The sequence below is a fragment of the Lissotriton helveticus genome, chromosome 4_2 (genome assembly GCF_964261635.1).
Source record: "Lissotriton helveticus chromosome 4_2, aLisHel1.1, whole genome shotgun sequence".
Lineage (NCBI taxonomy): Eukaryota > Metazoa > Chordata > Amphibia > Caudata > Salamandridae > Lissotriton > Lissotriton helveticus.
Window position 1 is genome coordinate 80268033 of NC_136064.1, and position 19644 is coordinate 80287676.

Consider the following 19644-nt stretch of genomic DNA (forward strand, 5'->3'; position numbering starts at 1 on the left):
CCATTAACGCTGGCGCTACCTAATGGAAAGGAGGGACGGGGCTTACAGTACCCTTTTTCTAACAACATCTCTCACAGGGCGTGGCAACTTCGCTGCTCCGCCCACCCGACACCTAAAAAATTAGCAGAACCTGCTGTTAATTTATTGTTATTTTCTCTCTATCTCAATATATATATGACCAATGTTTACAAGACACCAATTGCACTTTAAGGACGTTTTTGCACATTGCCAACTTTGCACTGTATTCTTGAAGTCTTGGATTATCCAATGAATGAATTGCTTCAGTGTTTTGCTCAGTATGATTAAGACTGCATTTGCACTTTATTTGCGCATTTCCACAGAGTCTGGCATATGGGATTATCCCAAGATGTAATTTACAATGACTAGTTGTCTATGTCTATGATACCAGTCACTCCACATGTGACTACGCTGCACCAATGGGTGTCCATTTGAATTAGCACTTGCACTTTAAAAATTGCCTCCTCCCTAGCATGCGTCATGTGATCAAGGCCTCTGTGAAGGCCGAAACGTCATGCTGTGGTGTGCCGTCTCCCCGAGGAAATAAAATACACTGCTCACCTGCACTTGGGTCTCCTCTCTTCTTCCGCTGCGCTGTGGTATCCAGGATTGGGCTCCAGGCGAGAGCAGGCAGGGACTGTTCTTATATATATATATATATATATATATATATATATACATATATATATATATATTTTTTTTTTCCAGAAAAATCACTGATGGCAACACCATCCTCCATGCCCTCAGTTGCCATCCAGACAATCTGAAAGGGAGTATTCCATACGGAGAACTACTGAGGGCAAGGAGAAACTGCAGTACTGAGGAAACATTAGACATTGAAAAAGAAAACATGATTGCAAGGTTTTCTAGTAGAGGTTAGCCCAAATGGGTACTCAACGGTGCAGTGGATAAAGTAAATTAAACCCGTAGAGTAGATATTTTGAGTGAGCACAACACTGACACTGCCACTGCCACTAATGTAGAGCCACAAGAGACAAGGCTCATTACCACGTATAAACGTAATTCTCAGCAGATACACAAGATCTTTGCTAAACACTGGCCAATACTTACAGGTGATTCCACTATTGGTAAATATATGCACACGCCCTAGAATCACCTATAGGAAAGGCAGAAGTCTAAAAGATATCCTGGTCCGTAACGATATCACACAAACACGAGAACAAGGGGACCATAACGGTTTCTTCCCTTGTGGTCACTGTAAGGCCTGCCGGAACAGCTACATGGTAAAAGAATACAATGTACCAGGGAGATCCAACAAGAAACAGATCACCCAATTTCTAACGAGCAATACCACTTTTGTAGTGTATGCCTTAGACTGCCCGTGTGGACTACGCTACATTGGCAGCGCAACATTCATGGCCAAAAAAGAGTCCTAGAGCGTATTTGCGCCATAAACAACAGGGATGCACACTACCCGGTTGCACGACATTTCCAAACGCAACATCTTTCCAACAGTGCACTGTTGAGCTATTTTGTCATTGAACAGGTACACATCGGCCCTCGGAGCGGAAATAGATTGCAACTGTTACGGAAACGAGAATCCAAATGGATTCTGGAACTCGAGACTAAACAGCCGGGAGGTCATAACTAAGATAAGCAACTTAATGTACATTTACATGAAAGTTAAACTGTTAGTCCCTAGTTTTCCCACTGTTGTAAGGAGCTTAACTTTTCTGTGAAACCATGTTTACATTAAGAGCATCTACATCTACATGTATGTTATTGTAAATAATGTGTATGACACACTATGTATTCTATCAGTTTTAATTTTTAGGTCTGATTTTCTTCCGTTTTATATTTTTACAGGAGGAAAGGAAGGGACCCCCTGCCATGGGACGGACAATTATTGCACAGGTACCCTACCCTTTTCTTCCCCATTATGGGCACACGTTATTCAGATAAGATTTCTTCATTCACTTATTTCACTTGCTTCTTCTTTGCTTGCAGGATTGTTTCCTTCTATCGTGTTATGGTCTTGTGTATTTTAAGGCTTGTTGTAAACTACATAGGTGTAGAAATCATTACGTTGTGTTCATGTACTATGGTGTGAATAGCCACTATGGCGTACAGTACACCATTGAATCTCCTTTCGTATGTATACCATAATCTGCCTTTATTACATCTATGCACCTCAGTCTGTCACTGAGACAAGCTTCCACCTTTGGTAGACGCTACATATGTTTCATGTGCTTTCATTTTTTAGGAGAATGTATCTTCTTTATTCCCCAGCAAGATATGTTGATTGCGCATTTTGCCGGTATGTGTATTTATCTTTGCTTTGCACTTGTATTGAATATATGTGTGGGGATAACAAGTATTTACCAGCGATGGTCTGTATGCACAGTCTATTTTCTATGTCTACTGGTGTTTTAAGGAAGGAGAGGGCTATATATACCTTAAAATGCATGGCGCCAATTAGATTGATAAAGCCTGCTGCGCAGGCGAAACGCGTCTCTCTTTCTTTGCGGGGTCGTGGGAGCCCTGACAAATATTAAAAAAGCCCTATACCTACACGCCTCAAGTACATGCCTATTATCCAGTATTAGGGTATCTTTCATAGATTCACATGCCTGAATCATTCCCTGTCGTCGGGATGGAAGTCCCCCGTACATAATTAAAGTAATGTCCCATTAGACATATAGAGTAATAGGCCAAAGGCCTTACATTAGTAACATATCCATGTCCTTTTGTAAAAAGGACCAAACTCTAGAGCAGAGCCAATCAGCTATCACCACCCTCTGGTACCTTCCTGGAAGGAGCTCTAGTCCCTCAGATTTTCTACCGCACGTCGTGCTAAGGAAGTCTCTTCTGAGCTCTGCTCAGTTTTCTTCATTTCTGGGTTTCCAGTGTTTCTTCTTGCTAATTCCATCTTCTGGGTGAAGTTCTTCAGTTCTCCATGGCAGATACACCTAAGAAAGGCCTTTTTAGGCCCTGTGGTTCGTGTGGTAAAAAGAGGCTTCATGTGGATGACCAACACAAAGATTGTCTCTACTGCCTTTACCCGGATCATTCTTCAAAGGACTGCAAGGTATGTCGTACCTTTTCTTCAAAGACTCTCAAAGATCGTGAGGGGCGCCTCTTGATTTGGCTGCAGAGGCTTAAAGACAAAGACCTGCTAGATTCTTCTGAGGAGAGTGAGGGTTCTTCCATATCCTCCAAGTCCTCTCAAAAAAGACCAAGGGTGGCTTCTCGAGACCCTTCGTCGAAGCCACCTCAAAAGAAGAGGCATAAAAAGTCTTCAAAGGTACATCCGAAGGCTCTACCACCAAAGGTTTTTCCTCAGGAGATTGTTCACACCTTTAAAAAACCTTCTTCCACTCCGTCGACGACAACCTCGTCGACGGTGGCTTCCACGACAAGGAAATCTACGTCTACGATGTTGTGTGTCACCTCATTGACGACGACTGTTTCCACTTCTGTCCCCTCTTCTTCACTGTCGACGACGACGACTCCATCGTCGGCGGCCGGTAGGTCAGTTTCATTGACAATAAAAATAAAGAAGTCATCGTCGACGTCCAAACAATCGTTGATGCTACGATCGCCGACGACAGTGTGGACGACGGCTTCGTCGACGAAGACTGTCCCATCGACATCCACTCCATCGTCGACGAAAGCTCCGTCGACGACAACATCGTCGACGACGGCTCCGTCAACGGGAACTCGATCGACCATGGTGCCTGTCGGCGCTTCACCGTTGACGGGCTCGTCGGCGACGACGGATTCCAATCTGAAAAGTACGTACGTCCATCTCAAAATCCCCAAACGTACATTGACGCCGGCCCTGACTTCCCCTAGTAGGGTCCAGCCATTGTCTCCAGCGCACCTCTTAGACGAAGAGGATTCTGACGAGGGTAGTATGTTTAGAACAGCGACAAGCCCTTCTGAACTTAACGTGAAGTATCAAGACAGTTCCGATTATGATGACCAACATCTGGAGGATCAGACAGTTTATCCTGAAGAATACCACCCGCCTCCACCTCCCATGGTTTGTCCACCAGCATCTTTGGTTTCCGACCTGCAATTCCTCATTACGGACTATAAGCAGAGATTCCCAACTTCTGCCAAGTCTCCACCTCCAGTTGTATCTCCACGGCCAAGACCGCAGCTTCCGCCTTTAAATCTACTGCTGGGGCCTGTCATTTCACCACCTCCGCTTTCCACAGACGATGAGGATCCATATGAAGAAGGGGAACTTCATGATTCCCAGTCTACTCATGATGAGTGGGGCGAGTATGTCATACCCCGTCCTGCTTCTCCCATGCCTACGCAGGCTGACTCGCCTCCTGAAGACATTGGGGGATTTCACAAGATAGTGAAAAGGGCAGTGCAACGTTTCAAAATACCTATGCCATCACACCAGCAAGATTGCTTCCTATATTATTTTAAGGAACCCTTTAAGAAATCGGTCAGATCTATACCCATTATAGAATATATATGGGATCAGGGTGTGAAAATAATGCATAACCCTTCCTCAGTGCCCCCAGTATTGCCTCGTCTGAATAAGAAATACAGAGCTCCAGATACTGCTCCAGCTTGCCTGACGGGACATCCCAAACCAGACTCTGTCATCACGCAGGCTGCGCAACGAAAATCAAAGAATCCTTCTGCCCCACTATACGCGCCTTTCGGACAAGGAAGGTCGAAAGCTGGATAAAATTGGGAAACGTTTCTCATCAATCGGCTTTGACAGTGCGTGCATCCAATTCCTTGGCACTGTTAGGGCGTTATAACAGACAGTTTTGGGAAGACATCGCTCCATATCTTGCGGCCTGCCAGATGATTCGAAAGAGGAAGCAAAAAAGATCTTGCTTGAAGGCGAACGTTCTGCATCCGAAATAATAGATTGCGCGATGGATATCGCCTCTACTGGATTTCGCCAACTAGCTGGCGCAGCTGTATTACAACGGCAGGGTTGGTTGAAAGCAACTTCATTCCTCCCGGAAGTGCAAACAAAAATTTTGGACATGCCCAATGATGGCCACCTTTTTTTCGGATCACACATTGACAAAGCTCTTCAAGATGTAAATAAATATACCGACACTGCCAGAGCTTTGGGTACCCTGCAATTCAAGAATCTGCTTTTTCGTGGCTCGAGAGGAAGAGGGCAATCCTCTACAAGAGGTAATTACCAAAACCGATCTTCCTACTTTTCTAGTCAACAGTATAGGCCACAATACCAGCAGCGTCAGCAGCAACAGTCATCCTTTACTAAATCCTCCTTACGTGGCAAAGGTGGTCAACAAAAGGGCGGTGCTCGGTGACAATGACCTTTCACTACCGCCAGTCTCCATTTCATCTCCGCCCTCAACAGTTGGAGGAAGAATTTCCCATTTCCTAAAAAATTGGAAACAAATCACAACGGACCGTTGGGTTCTGCATTAGTTCAATTCGGTCATTCACTAGAGTTCACTCAAATTCGTCCCCACACCCCTCCACGATCTATGCTTCACAAGAATCTACATATTCTACTCCAGGAGATTTCACTTATGCTCCAGAAGGGTGCTATAGAAAAGGTTCCTCTTTGTCAACGGGGGAAAGGATTTTACTCCCGCTTTTTCCTAGTACGCAAAAAGGAGAAAAAATGGAGACCGATCTTAGACCTGAGAAGCCTCAACAAATTCTTAAAAAAGCAGTTGTTTCGTATGGTTACCATCCAGGAAGTACTGCAACTTCTCAAGGCGGAGGACTACATGGTATCTCTGGATCTTCAGGATGCCTATTTTCACAACCCTATCCACCGGAATCACAAAAAAATGTTGAGGTTTGCAGTAGCGGGCAGACACTTCCAATTCCGTGTCCTACCATTCAGACTCAAATCGGCGCCATGCATTTTTACAAAATGCTTCTCTCCAGTAGCCGCATATCTCAGGCAACAACTCCATCAGGTCTTTCCATATCTGGATGGCTGGCTGGTCAAGGCACCATCTCTAGAAGACGCGTCCACGTCTTCCAACGCTTGTCTACTGCTTTTCGATCGCTTGGGGCTCACTCTCAATCGGGACAAATCTATCCTCCGGCCTTCCCAGCGTGTAAACTTCCTGGGTGCTACTCTCGACACGACCGAGAAGAAAGCGTTTCCTTCACAGGAGCGAAAAGACAAGCTTTTTTCATTGGCAACTCACATACGTTTCAAGAAGTCTTTAACAGTACGCCTTTTCAAATCCCTACTGGGGATGATGTCTTTATGCATTCTACTAGTTCCACACTGTCGTCTTCACATGCGCCCTCTTCAAGAGGCGCTATCAGCTCAGTGGGTCCAATGTACAGGTTCCTTCGACGATGTAATCCGAGTGACCCCTCAAATGATCAAAGCTCTAAAGTGGTGGATTTGCCCTCAGAACCTTTCTCAAGGCTTGCCTTTCTTGCTTCCAGCTTCGCTGCATATCATCACAACAGATGCGTCCCTGGAAGGTTGGGGAGCTTTCATCCAAGAACTACAGATCAGCGGGAAGTGGTCCCATTCCGAAACACAAATCCACATAAATCTCCTCGAACTGCGAGCTGTCTATCTCGCTCTACTGGCATTCCTACCAAGAATCAGAAATTCTCTAGTGCTCGTACATACGGACAATACCACGACGATGCACTATCTAAACAAGCAAGGGGGAACTTGCTCTCTAACACTCTCTCACTAGTCGCAAAAAGATCTGGAACTGGTTGCTCCTTCACAACATTTCTCTTCGGGCAGAGTACGTCCCAGGAACGGACAATGTTCTGGCCGATTCTCTGAGCAGACAACAGGAGGCGTGTCATGAATGGGAATTGAATCAGCGGACTCTCAACCACATATTCTCTCAATGGTGCTCTCCTCTCCTGGACTTGTTCGCTACAAGGCAGAACGCCAAATGCCAACACATCGCAAGCTGGCATCCCCAGAAGGGATCTCTAGGGAATGCATTTTCGATGGCATGGTGCAACGTCTTTGCATTCGCTTTTCCACCATTTCTACTGAGTCCCAGGGTTCTCAGGAAATTGAAAGCGGAGCCTTGCACGCTTATTCTGATAGCCCCAGCTTGGTCACGTCTGCATTGGTTCACGGAGCTTCACCTTCTCTCCCTGGAACCGCTGATCCAGTTGAAACCGTTTCCCTCTCTTCTCACAATGAACCACCAACAAGTCCAGCATCCAGATCCGGCATCTCTCAGATTATCCGCTTATCTCCTGAGTTCAGGAAATTCCAAGGCCTTGACATTCTGCCGGATTGTAGAGCAGTTCTGGCTCGAGCTCCAGCAGACAGTACTAACAAAACATACTCCTTACAATGGAAAAGGTTCTGCATCTGGTGCAAGTCAAAGAAGATACACCCTCTTTCATCTTCTCCAGTACAAATATTGCCTTACCTTCTCCATCTGGCGAATTCAGGTCTTGCTCACGCTTCCATTAAAGTTCACTTGGCAGCAATATCCCATTTCAGAAGATCTTCTGCTGGCCCTTCTCTTTGGTCTAACAGGTTGATCAACCAGTTTCTTAAAGGCCTGTTCAGGACTTTTCCTCCTGTAAAGACTTTACCTCCCACTTGGCAACTCAACACAGTTCTTGCTCAGCTCATGAAACATCCTTTTGAGCCGAGACACAGAGCTGATCTGAAGTATCTTTCCTGGAAAACGGCGTTCCTTCTGGCCTTTACCTCAGCAAGGCGAGTAAGTGAGCTCCAGACATTTTCAATTCAAGACCCTTTCCTTCAGTTCAAACACTAAAGGGTTATACTTTGAAAAAATCCTAAGTTTGTGCCTAAGGTCCCGTCAGACTTCCATCTCAATGAACCTATAGTCTTACGTTCCTTTTTTTCACATCCTCACACAATTGTAGAAAGAACTCTGCATTCTCTGGATCTTAAACGCTGCCTAAAGTTTTACATGACAAGACAAATACCTTACGAAGTCCAACCAACTCTTTGTGGCTTACAGTCAACTTCGAAAAGGTCTTCCACTCACTAAACAAAGTATATCTCACTGGATCTCTGCAGCTATTACGTTCTGCCACCAGCAAGCGGGCCAACCCCTAAGTTCCAAGGTCCGAGCCCACTCCACTAGGGCAATGTCTTCCTCCATGGCACTCTTTGCAGGTATGCCTATCACAGACATTTGCAGAGCGGCAACATGGAAGACGCTGCATACATTCACCAAGCATTACTGCTTAGATACGGAACTCATGAAGGATGCTGCAGTGGGACAGGCAGTACTTCGTCATCTATTTCGATAGAGGTGAGCCTTCATTTCATCCTACCATCCTTTCTTGTTTACGCACATTTCTCTATTGTGTTCCTTAATGGTTTCTTTGATTGCAATTTGGTACTTTCTATGTTTCACATTGATATGTTATTATCTGGTGAATTTGTATATGCTGTACCATCCGAAATGTGCTTATCGTTGCTTACTACTCTGATTCCGGCATGTGAATCTATGAAGATACCCTTATACTGGATAAGAAATGCATTACTTACCTGTAACTGCAGTTATCCAGTATTGGTATCTTTCATAGATTCACATACAACCCACCCACCTCCCCGGAAGGGCTCATCTAGTTCTCTCAGTGATACACCTACTTAGCACTGTGCTTACGAAAATCTGAGGGACTAGAGCTCCTTCCAAGAAGGTTCCAGAGGGTGATTAAAGCTGATTGGCTCTTTTCTAGAGTTTGGTCCTTTTTACAAAAGGACATGGATATGTTACTAATGTTAGGCCTTTGGCCTATTACTCTATGGGCCAGATGTAGGTAATTCTATTTTACCGACTCATAAATACCGAATTTTACCGATTCGGTATTTATGAATCGGTAAAATAGAAGTACCGAGATGTAGGCAAATCCAGATGTGGATTTACCGAATCTTTAAAAGTCGGTATTTACCGATTCGGTAAATACCGACCGGTAATGCCCATTCATTCCTATGGGCTTTGAAGCCCATAGGAATGAATGGGCATTACCGAATCGGTATTTACCGAATCGGTAAATACCGACTTTCACAAGGGTGCAGGGGGTGTCACTTTGACACCCTCTAGCACCCCCAAAAAAGGTTCGGGTGCCATGTGGCAGGCATACCTGCCCTAAGGGCAGGTCTGCCTGTCATATGGCACAGGTGTGCATGCACACATGTGCATGCACACCGGATTCGGTATTTTACCATCAAATTGAATTTGATGGTAAAATACCGAATTTGTAGGGCTTGTGGGACTCAGAAGAGTGCCACCTACATATCATATTTACCGAATCGGTAAAAATACCGATCGGTAAATGTACAGAATCGGTAAATTTACCGAACGGTAAATTTACCAATTCTGCCCCCTACATCTCAAAATCCTTTGACCGGTCGGTAACGGCCGAATTCGGCCGTTACCGACCGGTAAAACCCTACCTACATCTGGCCCGATATGTCTAATGGGACATTACTTTATTTATGTACCGGGGACTCCCATCCCGAAGACGGGGAATGATTCAGACATGTGAATCTATGAAAGATACCAATACTGGATAACTGCAGTTACAGGTAAGTAACGCATTTCTTCTTTGAGGAGTAGGAGTTTTTCTTGGATCTATATTTGTCTATATAGATAAATATATATATATTACCTGCTGGCGGGCGCCAGTAGGGAGTTATAGTTAGGACCTATTTTCCATAGGAAATTTGCAACATTCTATTCCCAGTAACTTTGGCGCTGGTTGATGAATTTTCACGAAATTTTTAAAACTCGTGGCCCGGTCTGGTCTGCTCCTATCGTGAAAGTTTCAGGGTGATTCGACAAGCAGGGGCTGAGAAAAAAGGGGGGTCCCAAAACGTGTTTTGTCCATGCAATTTCCCATAGGAAACTTTAGACATGGCTACAGCCCAAACTGCTGAACGGATTTACACCAAATTTGGCAAAAAGGTAGCCCTTGGTTCGGAAAGAACCCTTTTTGTTAAATGGTGTAAATCCGTTCAGTAGTTGCTGAGAAAATCAAAATTTTAAAAGTTTCGATATCTATGGCTGCGCAGGATCCGTGCACCCTCCCGATCACAAGCTTTATGCTAATTGGTTGTCAACACTCCAAACCAGGAAGTGTTGGCAGCCATCTTGTGCCTCTGTAGAACCGAGGCACAAGAAATCAGTAAAACGAATGCGCAAAACACGGAAAGGGGGCAGGGTAGAAACACCCTGGCCCCCTAGGCCTGCTTAGCGGTTCCTGCCCAAAAATAAAAAATAAAAATCCGCAAAATCCGCAGAGGAACCGCGGATTCGCGCGAAAGAAAAAAAAACAAAGCGCAGACTCCCGCGCTTCGTTAATAATTAGCCCCCGGGTGGGCCAAATCCCGGGGGCAATATTTGTATAGGGATGGGGGGCCCAAAGGGTGTTAAAACGGACACAGGGCACGTTTACACAGTGGTGAAGGGAGGGGACGGGGCCTGAGGTGATGTGTGCAAACACGCCCAGTGGTGTGTTTTAAGTTGGGGAAATAATTCCCCTTCAATCCTGAGAGCCCCTGGGGGCCAACTAGCCCACCAGGTGCTTCCAGTAAGCGCTATTGTGCTGCGTTGCAGAGAGGTGGTCCAGGCCGTGTCCCTTTTTACACGTCTCTGCAACGGCGCTTACTGGAGGTACCTAGTGGGCTAGTTTGATCCTAGGGACCCTCATGATTCAAGGGGACTTAATCTCCCAACTTTAAACGACCACAGGACGTGTTTACACAGTGGTGAAGGAAGGGAATGGGGCCTGGGGTGACGTGTGCAAACATGCCCTGTGGTGTGTTTTAAGTTGGGAAAGAATTACCCTTCATTCCGGAGGGGCCCTGGGGACCAACTAGCCCACCAGATGCTTCCAGTAAGCGCCACTGCGCTGAGTTGCAGAGAGGTGGTCCAGCCGTGCCCCTTTTTACACCTCTGTGCAACACAGCTCTGTGGCGCTAACTGGAGATACCTGGTGTACTAGTTGGACCCAAGAGACAGGATTCAAGGGGACTTTATCTCCCAAATTAAAGCGGCCACAGGCCGTGCTTGCTCACGTCAGCCCAGCCCCCCCTCCCTTCACCAGTGTGCAAACACACCCTGTGGCGCGTTTTAAGAGGTAGTTTTAATTCCCCTGCCCTATTATGTACTAGGGTCTTAAAGAGGAGGCCATGGTAATCACAGGGGTAGCCCAACGCATAGTGTTCCCTAGTGTATGTAGGTGTTTTAACTGTATTCTAAGTGTCTTTTAGCATAGCACTGGCTCTAGGACTGGTAAGTCAATCAGTTACCACCAGTACCCATCTTATAAAGTTGAGGGTACAGGATGATTTTGCAACAAGGCCTCTTTCTGCTCCTGTGTTTGTTCTTTCTGCGCGTCTTCCTTCTTCCTGCACTTTTCTTTGTCTTTGAGGACTTCTGTTGCTTCTTTCTGCATTTATTTTTCTTCTTTCTGTGTATTTCTTCTTCTTTCTTCACGTCTTACCTCTGTACACATAGTTAGAAACTATCATTTAAAAAACCTTTGAAATTAACTGAAAAAACTATAGGTTTCAGGCACTTTATAGTTACAAATTAGCATTTAAAAAACCTTTGAAATTCACTGAAAAAAACATAGGTTTCAGGCACGTTATAGTATGGAATTAGCATTTAAAAAACCTTGGAAATTCACTGAAAAAACATAGGTTTCAGGGGAGTTATAGTTATTTGGACATTTCACTCGTACAAAACCATTGACATTCCCCCGTTATAGTTAGTTCAGCTAACTATAACTCGCACGCCCGCAATGCACTGCTGATGACGTCACATATTACATCACTCATGACATGGTCAGTGACATCACTCATGACATCACTGATGACATCTCAAATAACATCACTCATGACATCACAATATATATATATCACACTTCTCCGTATGTTACAGGATTGCCTTCAGAGACAGACAAGGACCCAGGTATGGTGCAAAACGATATTTTATTGCTCCTCACCAGTCGCCATAACGCGTTTCGGCTCGCTTGAGCCTTGATCACATATATATACGAGACGGCTCTGAAAGGGACTACTTCAAGAGACATAACTCCCTTGGAACTGAGAAAATTTTATTTAGTAATCCATAGGTGGCGTGTGGGCAAGCAAACGTCGACGCATTTCGGGCTGAAACAGCCATGTTCACGATCCCACTCAGAGCACCCACAACCTTTTTCTAAAGTTAGGGTCCATGAGACTTCCGCTACAAAAGGGGATGATGGACGGAGCGTTTGAACAAATCAAACACTCACCCCCAGTCAACTGATCTGGGTTTAATCCATCACCATTCTTTAGTTCACTCAGCCACCCCAGTTCAGACATGGCTATATGCAAATCAGTCTGACCCTGTGCCTTATGGGAACAGTCCAGTCCGAACTGCCAAGCCATGTCTTCCCTGGACCGGAAACAAGCGTCCTGGGACCGGTTTCGGATTCATAATCCTCATCAGCCAGGCTATCTTGAATCCAGTGGCCAAGTGAACAAGGGACTCGCGTCTGAGTATACCCTGCCACACTTAGGGCGAACAAAGCGATACATAAGGCACAGGGTCAGACTGATTTGCATATAGCCATGTCTGAACTGGGGTGGCTGAGTGAACTAAAGAATGGTGATGGATTAAACCCAGATCAGTTGACTGGGGGTGAGTGTTTGATTTGCTCAAACGCTCCGTCCATCATCCCCTTTTGTATCACATCCATGAGACTTCCACCACAGCTTCTGAGACCCCTGCCAGCTGCCTAACTGGCATTCATTGCGAGTGCCGGCAGGAACTGCGGTTTTATTTTAGCACTGGGTGCCCTGTTTCCCACCTAGGGCACCCAGAACATAATAGTACTTGGGGCTGCCCCTGTCAGCTCACCTGGTGGAAGCCGGCCACATGTATTACAGTTGGGTGCCCTAATTGTCATCTGGGCACCCAGCAATGTCCCTCTCTTCGGGGGGCAGAGGGCGATCCCCAAATCCCCTGCAGCCCCAGCCACTCATTAGCCAGCACCATACTGTAATACAGTATGCTGAAGGGAGCAGGCTCCATCCCTTTGTTCTTGCCTGGGCAGGAGCAGCTGTTATCTCTGCTCACGCCTGGGCAGGAGCAAAGTTGTATTGCTTGCTCTGGAGAGTGCGGACAGGGAATAGTTCTCTTCCAGGGGATACTTATTAACGTCATAAGCACTGAATTATCTCCGCCCATGGGCGGGAACCCGGAACACATAACAATATACATATATATGTGTAAATATATCAAAAGTACATAGTACTAAACTAATTATACACATATACATGTATAATAACCATAATATGCAGCCTAACATATACATAGGCTAATAAAGCCAAAATTACACATGTTCTGAAGCATGAAAATATGCTGTATATAAATGCAATAAACAGGCATGAGCCCAAAATGCATTTCATAACCATGAAAAACTTTTATTTTCATTAAAGAACCTGTTGTAAACAGTTATTAGCCTAAAAGGCTGCATATGAAAAATTGTCTGTGTACAGAAAATCAGACTGGCACCCTGCCTTTAAGGCCCCAGAGAATCTGCACACTTTGCCTTTAAGGCCTCTAGGAGAACTCTGTTCCCATCATGCACCACAGGTGACAGTTAGGTCAGTTCTTTTTTCCGGCTTGTTCTGTGAGGAACCTGGAACTTGAGCTCTGCTCATTTGTAGTATTTTTCTGTCAGAAGTTGGTTTTTCTTACCTTTTTTTGGCAAAAGATTATTTTGGTGGTGTTTAATATCGTGTTCTGACTAACTGTTGGTGATTTTTTAGCCAGAATGCCACCTTTATTTTACAAATGTCCTTCCTGTGGGAAGATGTCAAAAACGGATCCACACTCTGTTTGTGTGGTGTGTCTTCCAGCTTCTCATAAGGTGGAAGATTGTTATCACTGCCTCAACCTTTCTAGTAGAACTTTAAGAGAAAGGGAGAAAATGAGGTTGCTGGGCCTTCTGGAGAGAGAAAACCGTGGTGAGAAAAGTTCCAAGGGCTTATTATCATCTGCTAAGCCATCTTCTTATCCTAAACGTCGAAGATCAGCGTCTCCAGAAGGTAGAACTAAGAAAAATCGACTCCAGGGAGCGTCGCCGTCAAAAAAGGTGCGTTCGACGTCGAGATCCAGATCGCCGTCGGCGTCGAAGAGGGCTCCGTCGACGTCGAGAACTTTGCCGGTGAGGCAAGGTTCAGCGTCTCGACAGTCGCCGCCGAAATCCTTGTCGACGTCGAGACATCTGGTGTCGATTGCTGTAAGGACGACGTCGGGGCGCCACGTTCGACGTCGAAGACTCGTGAGAGATCGATGTCGAGGGAAGAGAGGCGTCTGACGTCGAAGGATGGTGTGTCGACGTCGAAGAAAATGTCGACGTCGAAGGATAGACCGAGGTCGAGAGAGAGACTTACGACGTCGTCGAAGAAGAGGTCGACGTCGAGAGAAAGGACGGCGTCGAAGGATTCGACGTCGAGACCTAAAAAGAGAAGATCAAGGTCTCCATCGCGACATAAGTCGATGTCGAAGCTTGCTTCGGGCTCGAAGCATGGAGTGTCTAGGTCTCCCCCACCTGAACACAGCTCGGCGTCGAGACTATCAAGACCGGCCTCTCGGACCTCAATTAGGTCTTTGTCGAGGTCAGACATCAGTCCAGAACATATAGTGGTGTCTTCTCCGCGTGACCAGCAAGACGACAGGTCTGCGGTGGGGCAAGAGATAGTGCACCAGGACTCTTCTGTGGTGGCTCATTCGGGCTCAACCTCAGGGCAGGTGTCGGATGACAGACAATTGGTGCCCAGACAACGGACTCCATCTGGCTCATTGGTTTCTGAGCACAGTGTAGTTTCCAGAGCCTCCAAGTCTTCAACAGGACTGCATATTGTGCAGGTGTCACCTGAGGCTTCACCTGAGCGTGTAGGGCAGCCTATTAACTTGTCACCGAGGTGGCTGGAAAGCCTGAGACATTGGAAGATGCGTCCAGATGCAGGACTGATGGGGATGAGGGCTCCGGTCCCTCAGACGGAGCTGCATAGAAGATCACGCTCGAGGTCCTTAGTGAGAGAGAAATCACGTTCAAGGTAATGAAGGAGGCAGCGATCGGCAACTCCTCAGAGGCGGAGTAGAACTCCTTCACCATCTTCTACGTCATCTAAATCTTCTTTAAGATCTTCATATAGAGACTATTCTCCTACTATTTCATCTACTCCTCCGTCCAGAGTGTCTCCAGTGGATGATTTGGGCACATTTAATGATGTGTTGTGTCGTGGGGCGAATAAGTTCAAGATCAAGATGGCAGTTCCCCAAATAGCAACGTCAGTCATCTTTGAAACCCTGCATCACAAGACGACTGGTAGGCCTCTTCTGCCGTTAGTGCCCGGGTTGATAGAACCAGCAATGAGAACATTCTTAACTCCGGCCACGGTGGGTTCAGGTCCTTCTAGGATTGCAAAGAAGTACAGGGCTCCAGCAGAAGATCCTTTATTTTTGCGTTCTGACCCTCCTCCAGATTCACTTATTGTGGCGGCAGTCAGAAAAGCACATTCTGCAGCATCTACCTCTTCTGCTCCACCTGAAAAGGATAGCAAGAGTATGGATTCCTTGGGGAGAAGAATGTGCAACACCTCAGGTTCGGTCATGAGAGTGGCCAGTGCGTCAGCCTTATTGGGCCGCTATGATCGTCTGCTCTGGGACTCAGTGGCTCGTTTTGCAGATAAACTCCCTAAGGAGGATCAGAAAGACTTCCTAGAAATAGTGGAAGAAGGAGGATTGGTGGCTAACCAGAGTATTAGTGCGGCGGCTGATGCGGCGGATCTGTCAGCTCATGGTTATGCACATGGTGTTTGTGCTAGACGTACGGCTTGGCTTCGCCTTACGGGGCTAAAGCCGGAGGCTCAGAGGAAAATGGTAAATTTACCTTTTAATGGTTCGACTCGGTTTGGATCTCACGCTGACGACGAAATGTCTAAAATGAAAGTGGAGTTGGACACTCTGAAAGCCGTAGGTCTTGAAAAGAAAAAAGAATTTAGACGTCGGGGTAATTTTCGTCCCTTAGACAAAAGATCTTTTCAGCAGAGGGGCCAACAGACGAATTGGTCCTCGCAAAATCAAGGCCAGAATCAACAGAGGTCGTAATTCCAACAGCGACGACCTGGACGAGGCAGAGGCAATGGAAACAGGCAGCAATCATCTGCTACCAAGCAGCCTCAAAAACAATGAACGGATGCTTCCTCCACAACCGTGTGCCACTCCGGTTGGAGGAAGTATTGTGTGGTATCTGGACGAGTGGAAACCAATCACAAAGGACAGATGGGTGCTGAGTATCATTCAGAGCGGGTACCTTTTGAGATTCAAGAAGCCACCTCCTGTCATACGTCCTCTAAAGATGGTTCAGTGGAATATAAAGCGCTTGCAACAGGAAGCGAACGTCCTTCTGAAGAAGAACGCCATAGAACCAGTACCATCTCAACAGAGATGTCAAGGCCTGTACTCTCGATTTTTTCTCGTAAAGAAAAAAGGTCCAGCTACGGAGTTCAGACCCATTCTGGATTTGAGACGGTTGAACAAATTCATTCGGAAGGAGAGATTTCGAATGCTGGCTGTTCATCAGATCTTCCCTCAATTACACCAAGGGGATTGGATGTGCTCCATCGATCTGAAAGATGCTTACTTTCATATTCCGGTATCCAGAAAACATCGCAAGTTCCTCAGGTTCCAAGTAGGGGCTCATCATTACCAGTACTCAGTACTCCCTTTTGGCCTGAGATCAGCTCCCAGAACATTTTCAAAATGTATGGCGGTAGTTGCGGCTTGTCTTCGAAAGAGACGGATTTACATATATCTGTACTTAGACGACTGGCTTCTGAAGAGTTCATCCCCATCGCTACTAGAGGAGCATCTATCGATATGCCTCCAACTCATGTGCAAGTTGGGTCTGCAAGTCAACTACAAGAAGTCCATAATGAATCCCACCCAGAAGATCCACTACCTGGGTGCCCAACTGGACACAGAAAAAGAAAACGTGTGTCTTTCGGAGGAGAGATGGCCATCTATCAAGGCGAAGTGCGTGCTTCTCCTCCAGTATGCACGTCCGACAGTTCGGCAAGTGTCCTCTCTCCTGGGGTCCATGGCATCGTGCATATTCATCGTGCTAAACGCACGTTTGCAGATGCGTCCTCTGCAGCAGTGTCTGGAAGATCAGTGGAAACAGAGGACGGGATGCTGGGAGGATCGAATTCATCTCCAACAGTTGGCAAGAGATTCCATTCGGTGGTGGATGAAGAAGGCACACTTAATGAAGGGAGTTCCTTTTCATCAGGACGCACCAACGCAGACTCTAATCACAGATGCCTCTCTCCAAGGTTGGGGGGCACATATGGGCCCTCTGCAGGTACAAGGGCTATGGTCAGACTTCGAGAAAGGATATCGCATTAATCTACTCGAACTCAGAGCGGTCCATCTTGCTCTCAAGTCCCTGGCTCCATCTCTACAGACTCGGTCCCTCCTGGTGCAAACAGACAATACAACTACCATGTATTACTTAAACAAGCAGGGGGGGTACCAGATCCAGGACTCTGTCCATAGAAGCCCAGACCATCTGGCATTGGTTACTGGCACGAGACCTGTCCATAACAGCAGTTCACCTACCAGGGAGTCTCAACTCACAGGCGGACGGCCTCAGCAGAGACTTCGTCGAAGCGCATGACTGGGTTCTCAACGAAGACGTCGTGCACAGCATTTTCCAGGCTTGGGGAACGCCAGACATCGATCTGTTCGCAGACGCGGCAAACACAAAACGCCCCTTCTTCGCGTCCAGGTTCTCCCAGAAAGGGTCTCAAGGGAATGCCCTTTTGATAGACTGGTGTCAAAATTTGCTGTACGCCTTTCCACCGACACCGTTGATACCAGCAGTGATCAACCGGATGTACAAGACCGACTCCAGAATGATACTGATTTGCCCGGAGTGGCCACGCCAGTGGTGGTTCCCAGATCTCCTCCAGTTGTCAATCAGGCCACACAGGAGATTGCCTTGTCGCCCGGATCTTCTGTCCAAACAGGAGGGGCGAGTGTTTCACCCCAATCTGCCCTCCCTGCGCTTGGCAGCATGGCTCCTGAAGTCATCCAGTACGGGCATTTACAGCTGAATCCGGAGTGTATGAACATTCTTAAGGAGGCAAAGCGGCCTTCTACAAGACAATCCTACGGATTTTGCTCCCGTGCCCGCGTGTGTTCGCCTACCCCTCTCCGCCAGGACCTGATAGTACGAGTACCCTTCATAGGTCCTGATGAATCGCTGGTGATTAAACCATGAGCGAGAAACATGTCGACCACTATCTACACTTGTTAGTATAGTCTTGAGCACGGAAAACATTACTTTCCAGACCTCCAAGACTAACTTTTGTTTTTAGTTGACGCGTGGGACCACCCGAATAAAGTCACTTCCGTTACCCTAGCGCCATTTTAATTCACAAGTCCGTGGGCGTGCAGCGTTGTCAGAGGGGCGTGGACCAAATAAAAAAATAAAATGGCCGCGGAGTTCAGTAGTGCGGCTTTCACAAGCAATGTGCGCGACCATTCACGCTCCAGCTTGGCGTTGTGCTCAGTTATCACACGACCGTCTCCAAACACCAAGGTGCGCCGCATTCACGCCCATTGACATTCAGACAGCATTACTCCTATATAGTGCGGCACAACCTTTGTAGGCGTCAGCGTTGTCAGAGGGGACTGGACAAAAAATTGAAAAAAGGGGCGCGGCTTTCACAAGCAATGTGCGCACACATTCACGCTCCACCTTCGCGTTCTGCTGACTTCTGACACGGCCGTCTCCAAACACCAACGTGCGCCGCATTCACGGACCTTGCCATACTGCGTCGTAAATTGGAAACAAATACAAACCTTTACTCCTTTCTGGCCATCAGCTTTGACAAAGGGGGCTGCACAATAAAAATAAATAAAGGGGCGCACAAACACGCCATTCACTCAGCGCGCCATTCATGCTACAACGGCTCCAACGGACACTAAAGGTAGGCAGCGTACCACACGATAAAAGCCACTTCACGATTGAAATTTAGTCCGGGGCTCAGGGGAGGCCTCAAAGCACTCAAACTAACAGCGTGAATCGCACACGCATTCATCCCCAGACATTGTCGGGACGGGCTGCTAGTGAGGTTTATAAACGGACAGCAGAGAGCACGGAAGCAAAATAAAGACTATATCAGTTGGGTTAAATATGCCACACAGTCATAATCGTTCAACTTGTTATCAATAGTGTATCCAGTTTCCATACTGCTCAGCCAGTGCTAGAAACTTCATGACATATTAACTAACATTTAGCTTTTTGTCTGTGCCACGGAAGTGACACAATCCTGTGCCAAAAGTTTATTTTGGATTTCACTTCCAAATGTTGCCCGAAGCTAACACAAGGCAGCGCTTTGAGCCCTTTGCATTGCTTTGTATCAAGGCGGTGTTCCATGGGTAGTACAAGGGCGTTGTCATGCGACCACCTATGAGTTCTGATGCAAAGTTCTATCTACTAACAATAATCAAAATGGTTTTGTGCCAATAAGGAATGCCTCTTTGAGACAGGAGTTAAAAATGGAGAGAAAAAAAGTGTTTTTTTCTAATTTGCATGTGTGCTGCACTGTACAGCACACATCCAAAGTGGAACAAATTT

The 19644-nt window shown here is 46.5% G+C and overlaps 1 protein-coding gene across 2 annotated transcripts in view; it reads left to right on the top strand.

Annotated features, from left to right (window-relative positions):
* LOC144752201 (C-type lectin-like) overlaps positions 1-19644 on the top strand; it is a 615868-nt gene that overhangs the window by 22878 nt on the left and 573346 nt on the right. For both annotated transcript variants that reach the window (XM_078640150.1, XM_078640149.1), the window contains exon 2: positions 1846-1893. In XM_078640150.1, coding sequence (XP_078496276.1) covers positions 1870-1893 — 24 coding nt within the window. In that variant the 5' untranslated portion in view covers positions 1846-1869. The remainder of the gene's footprint in view (positions 1-1845; positions 1894-19644) is intronic.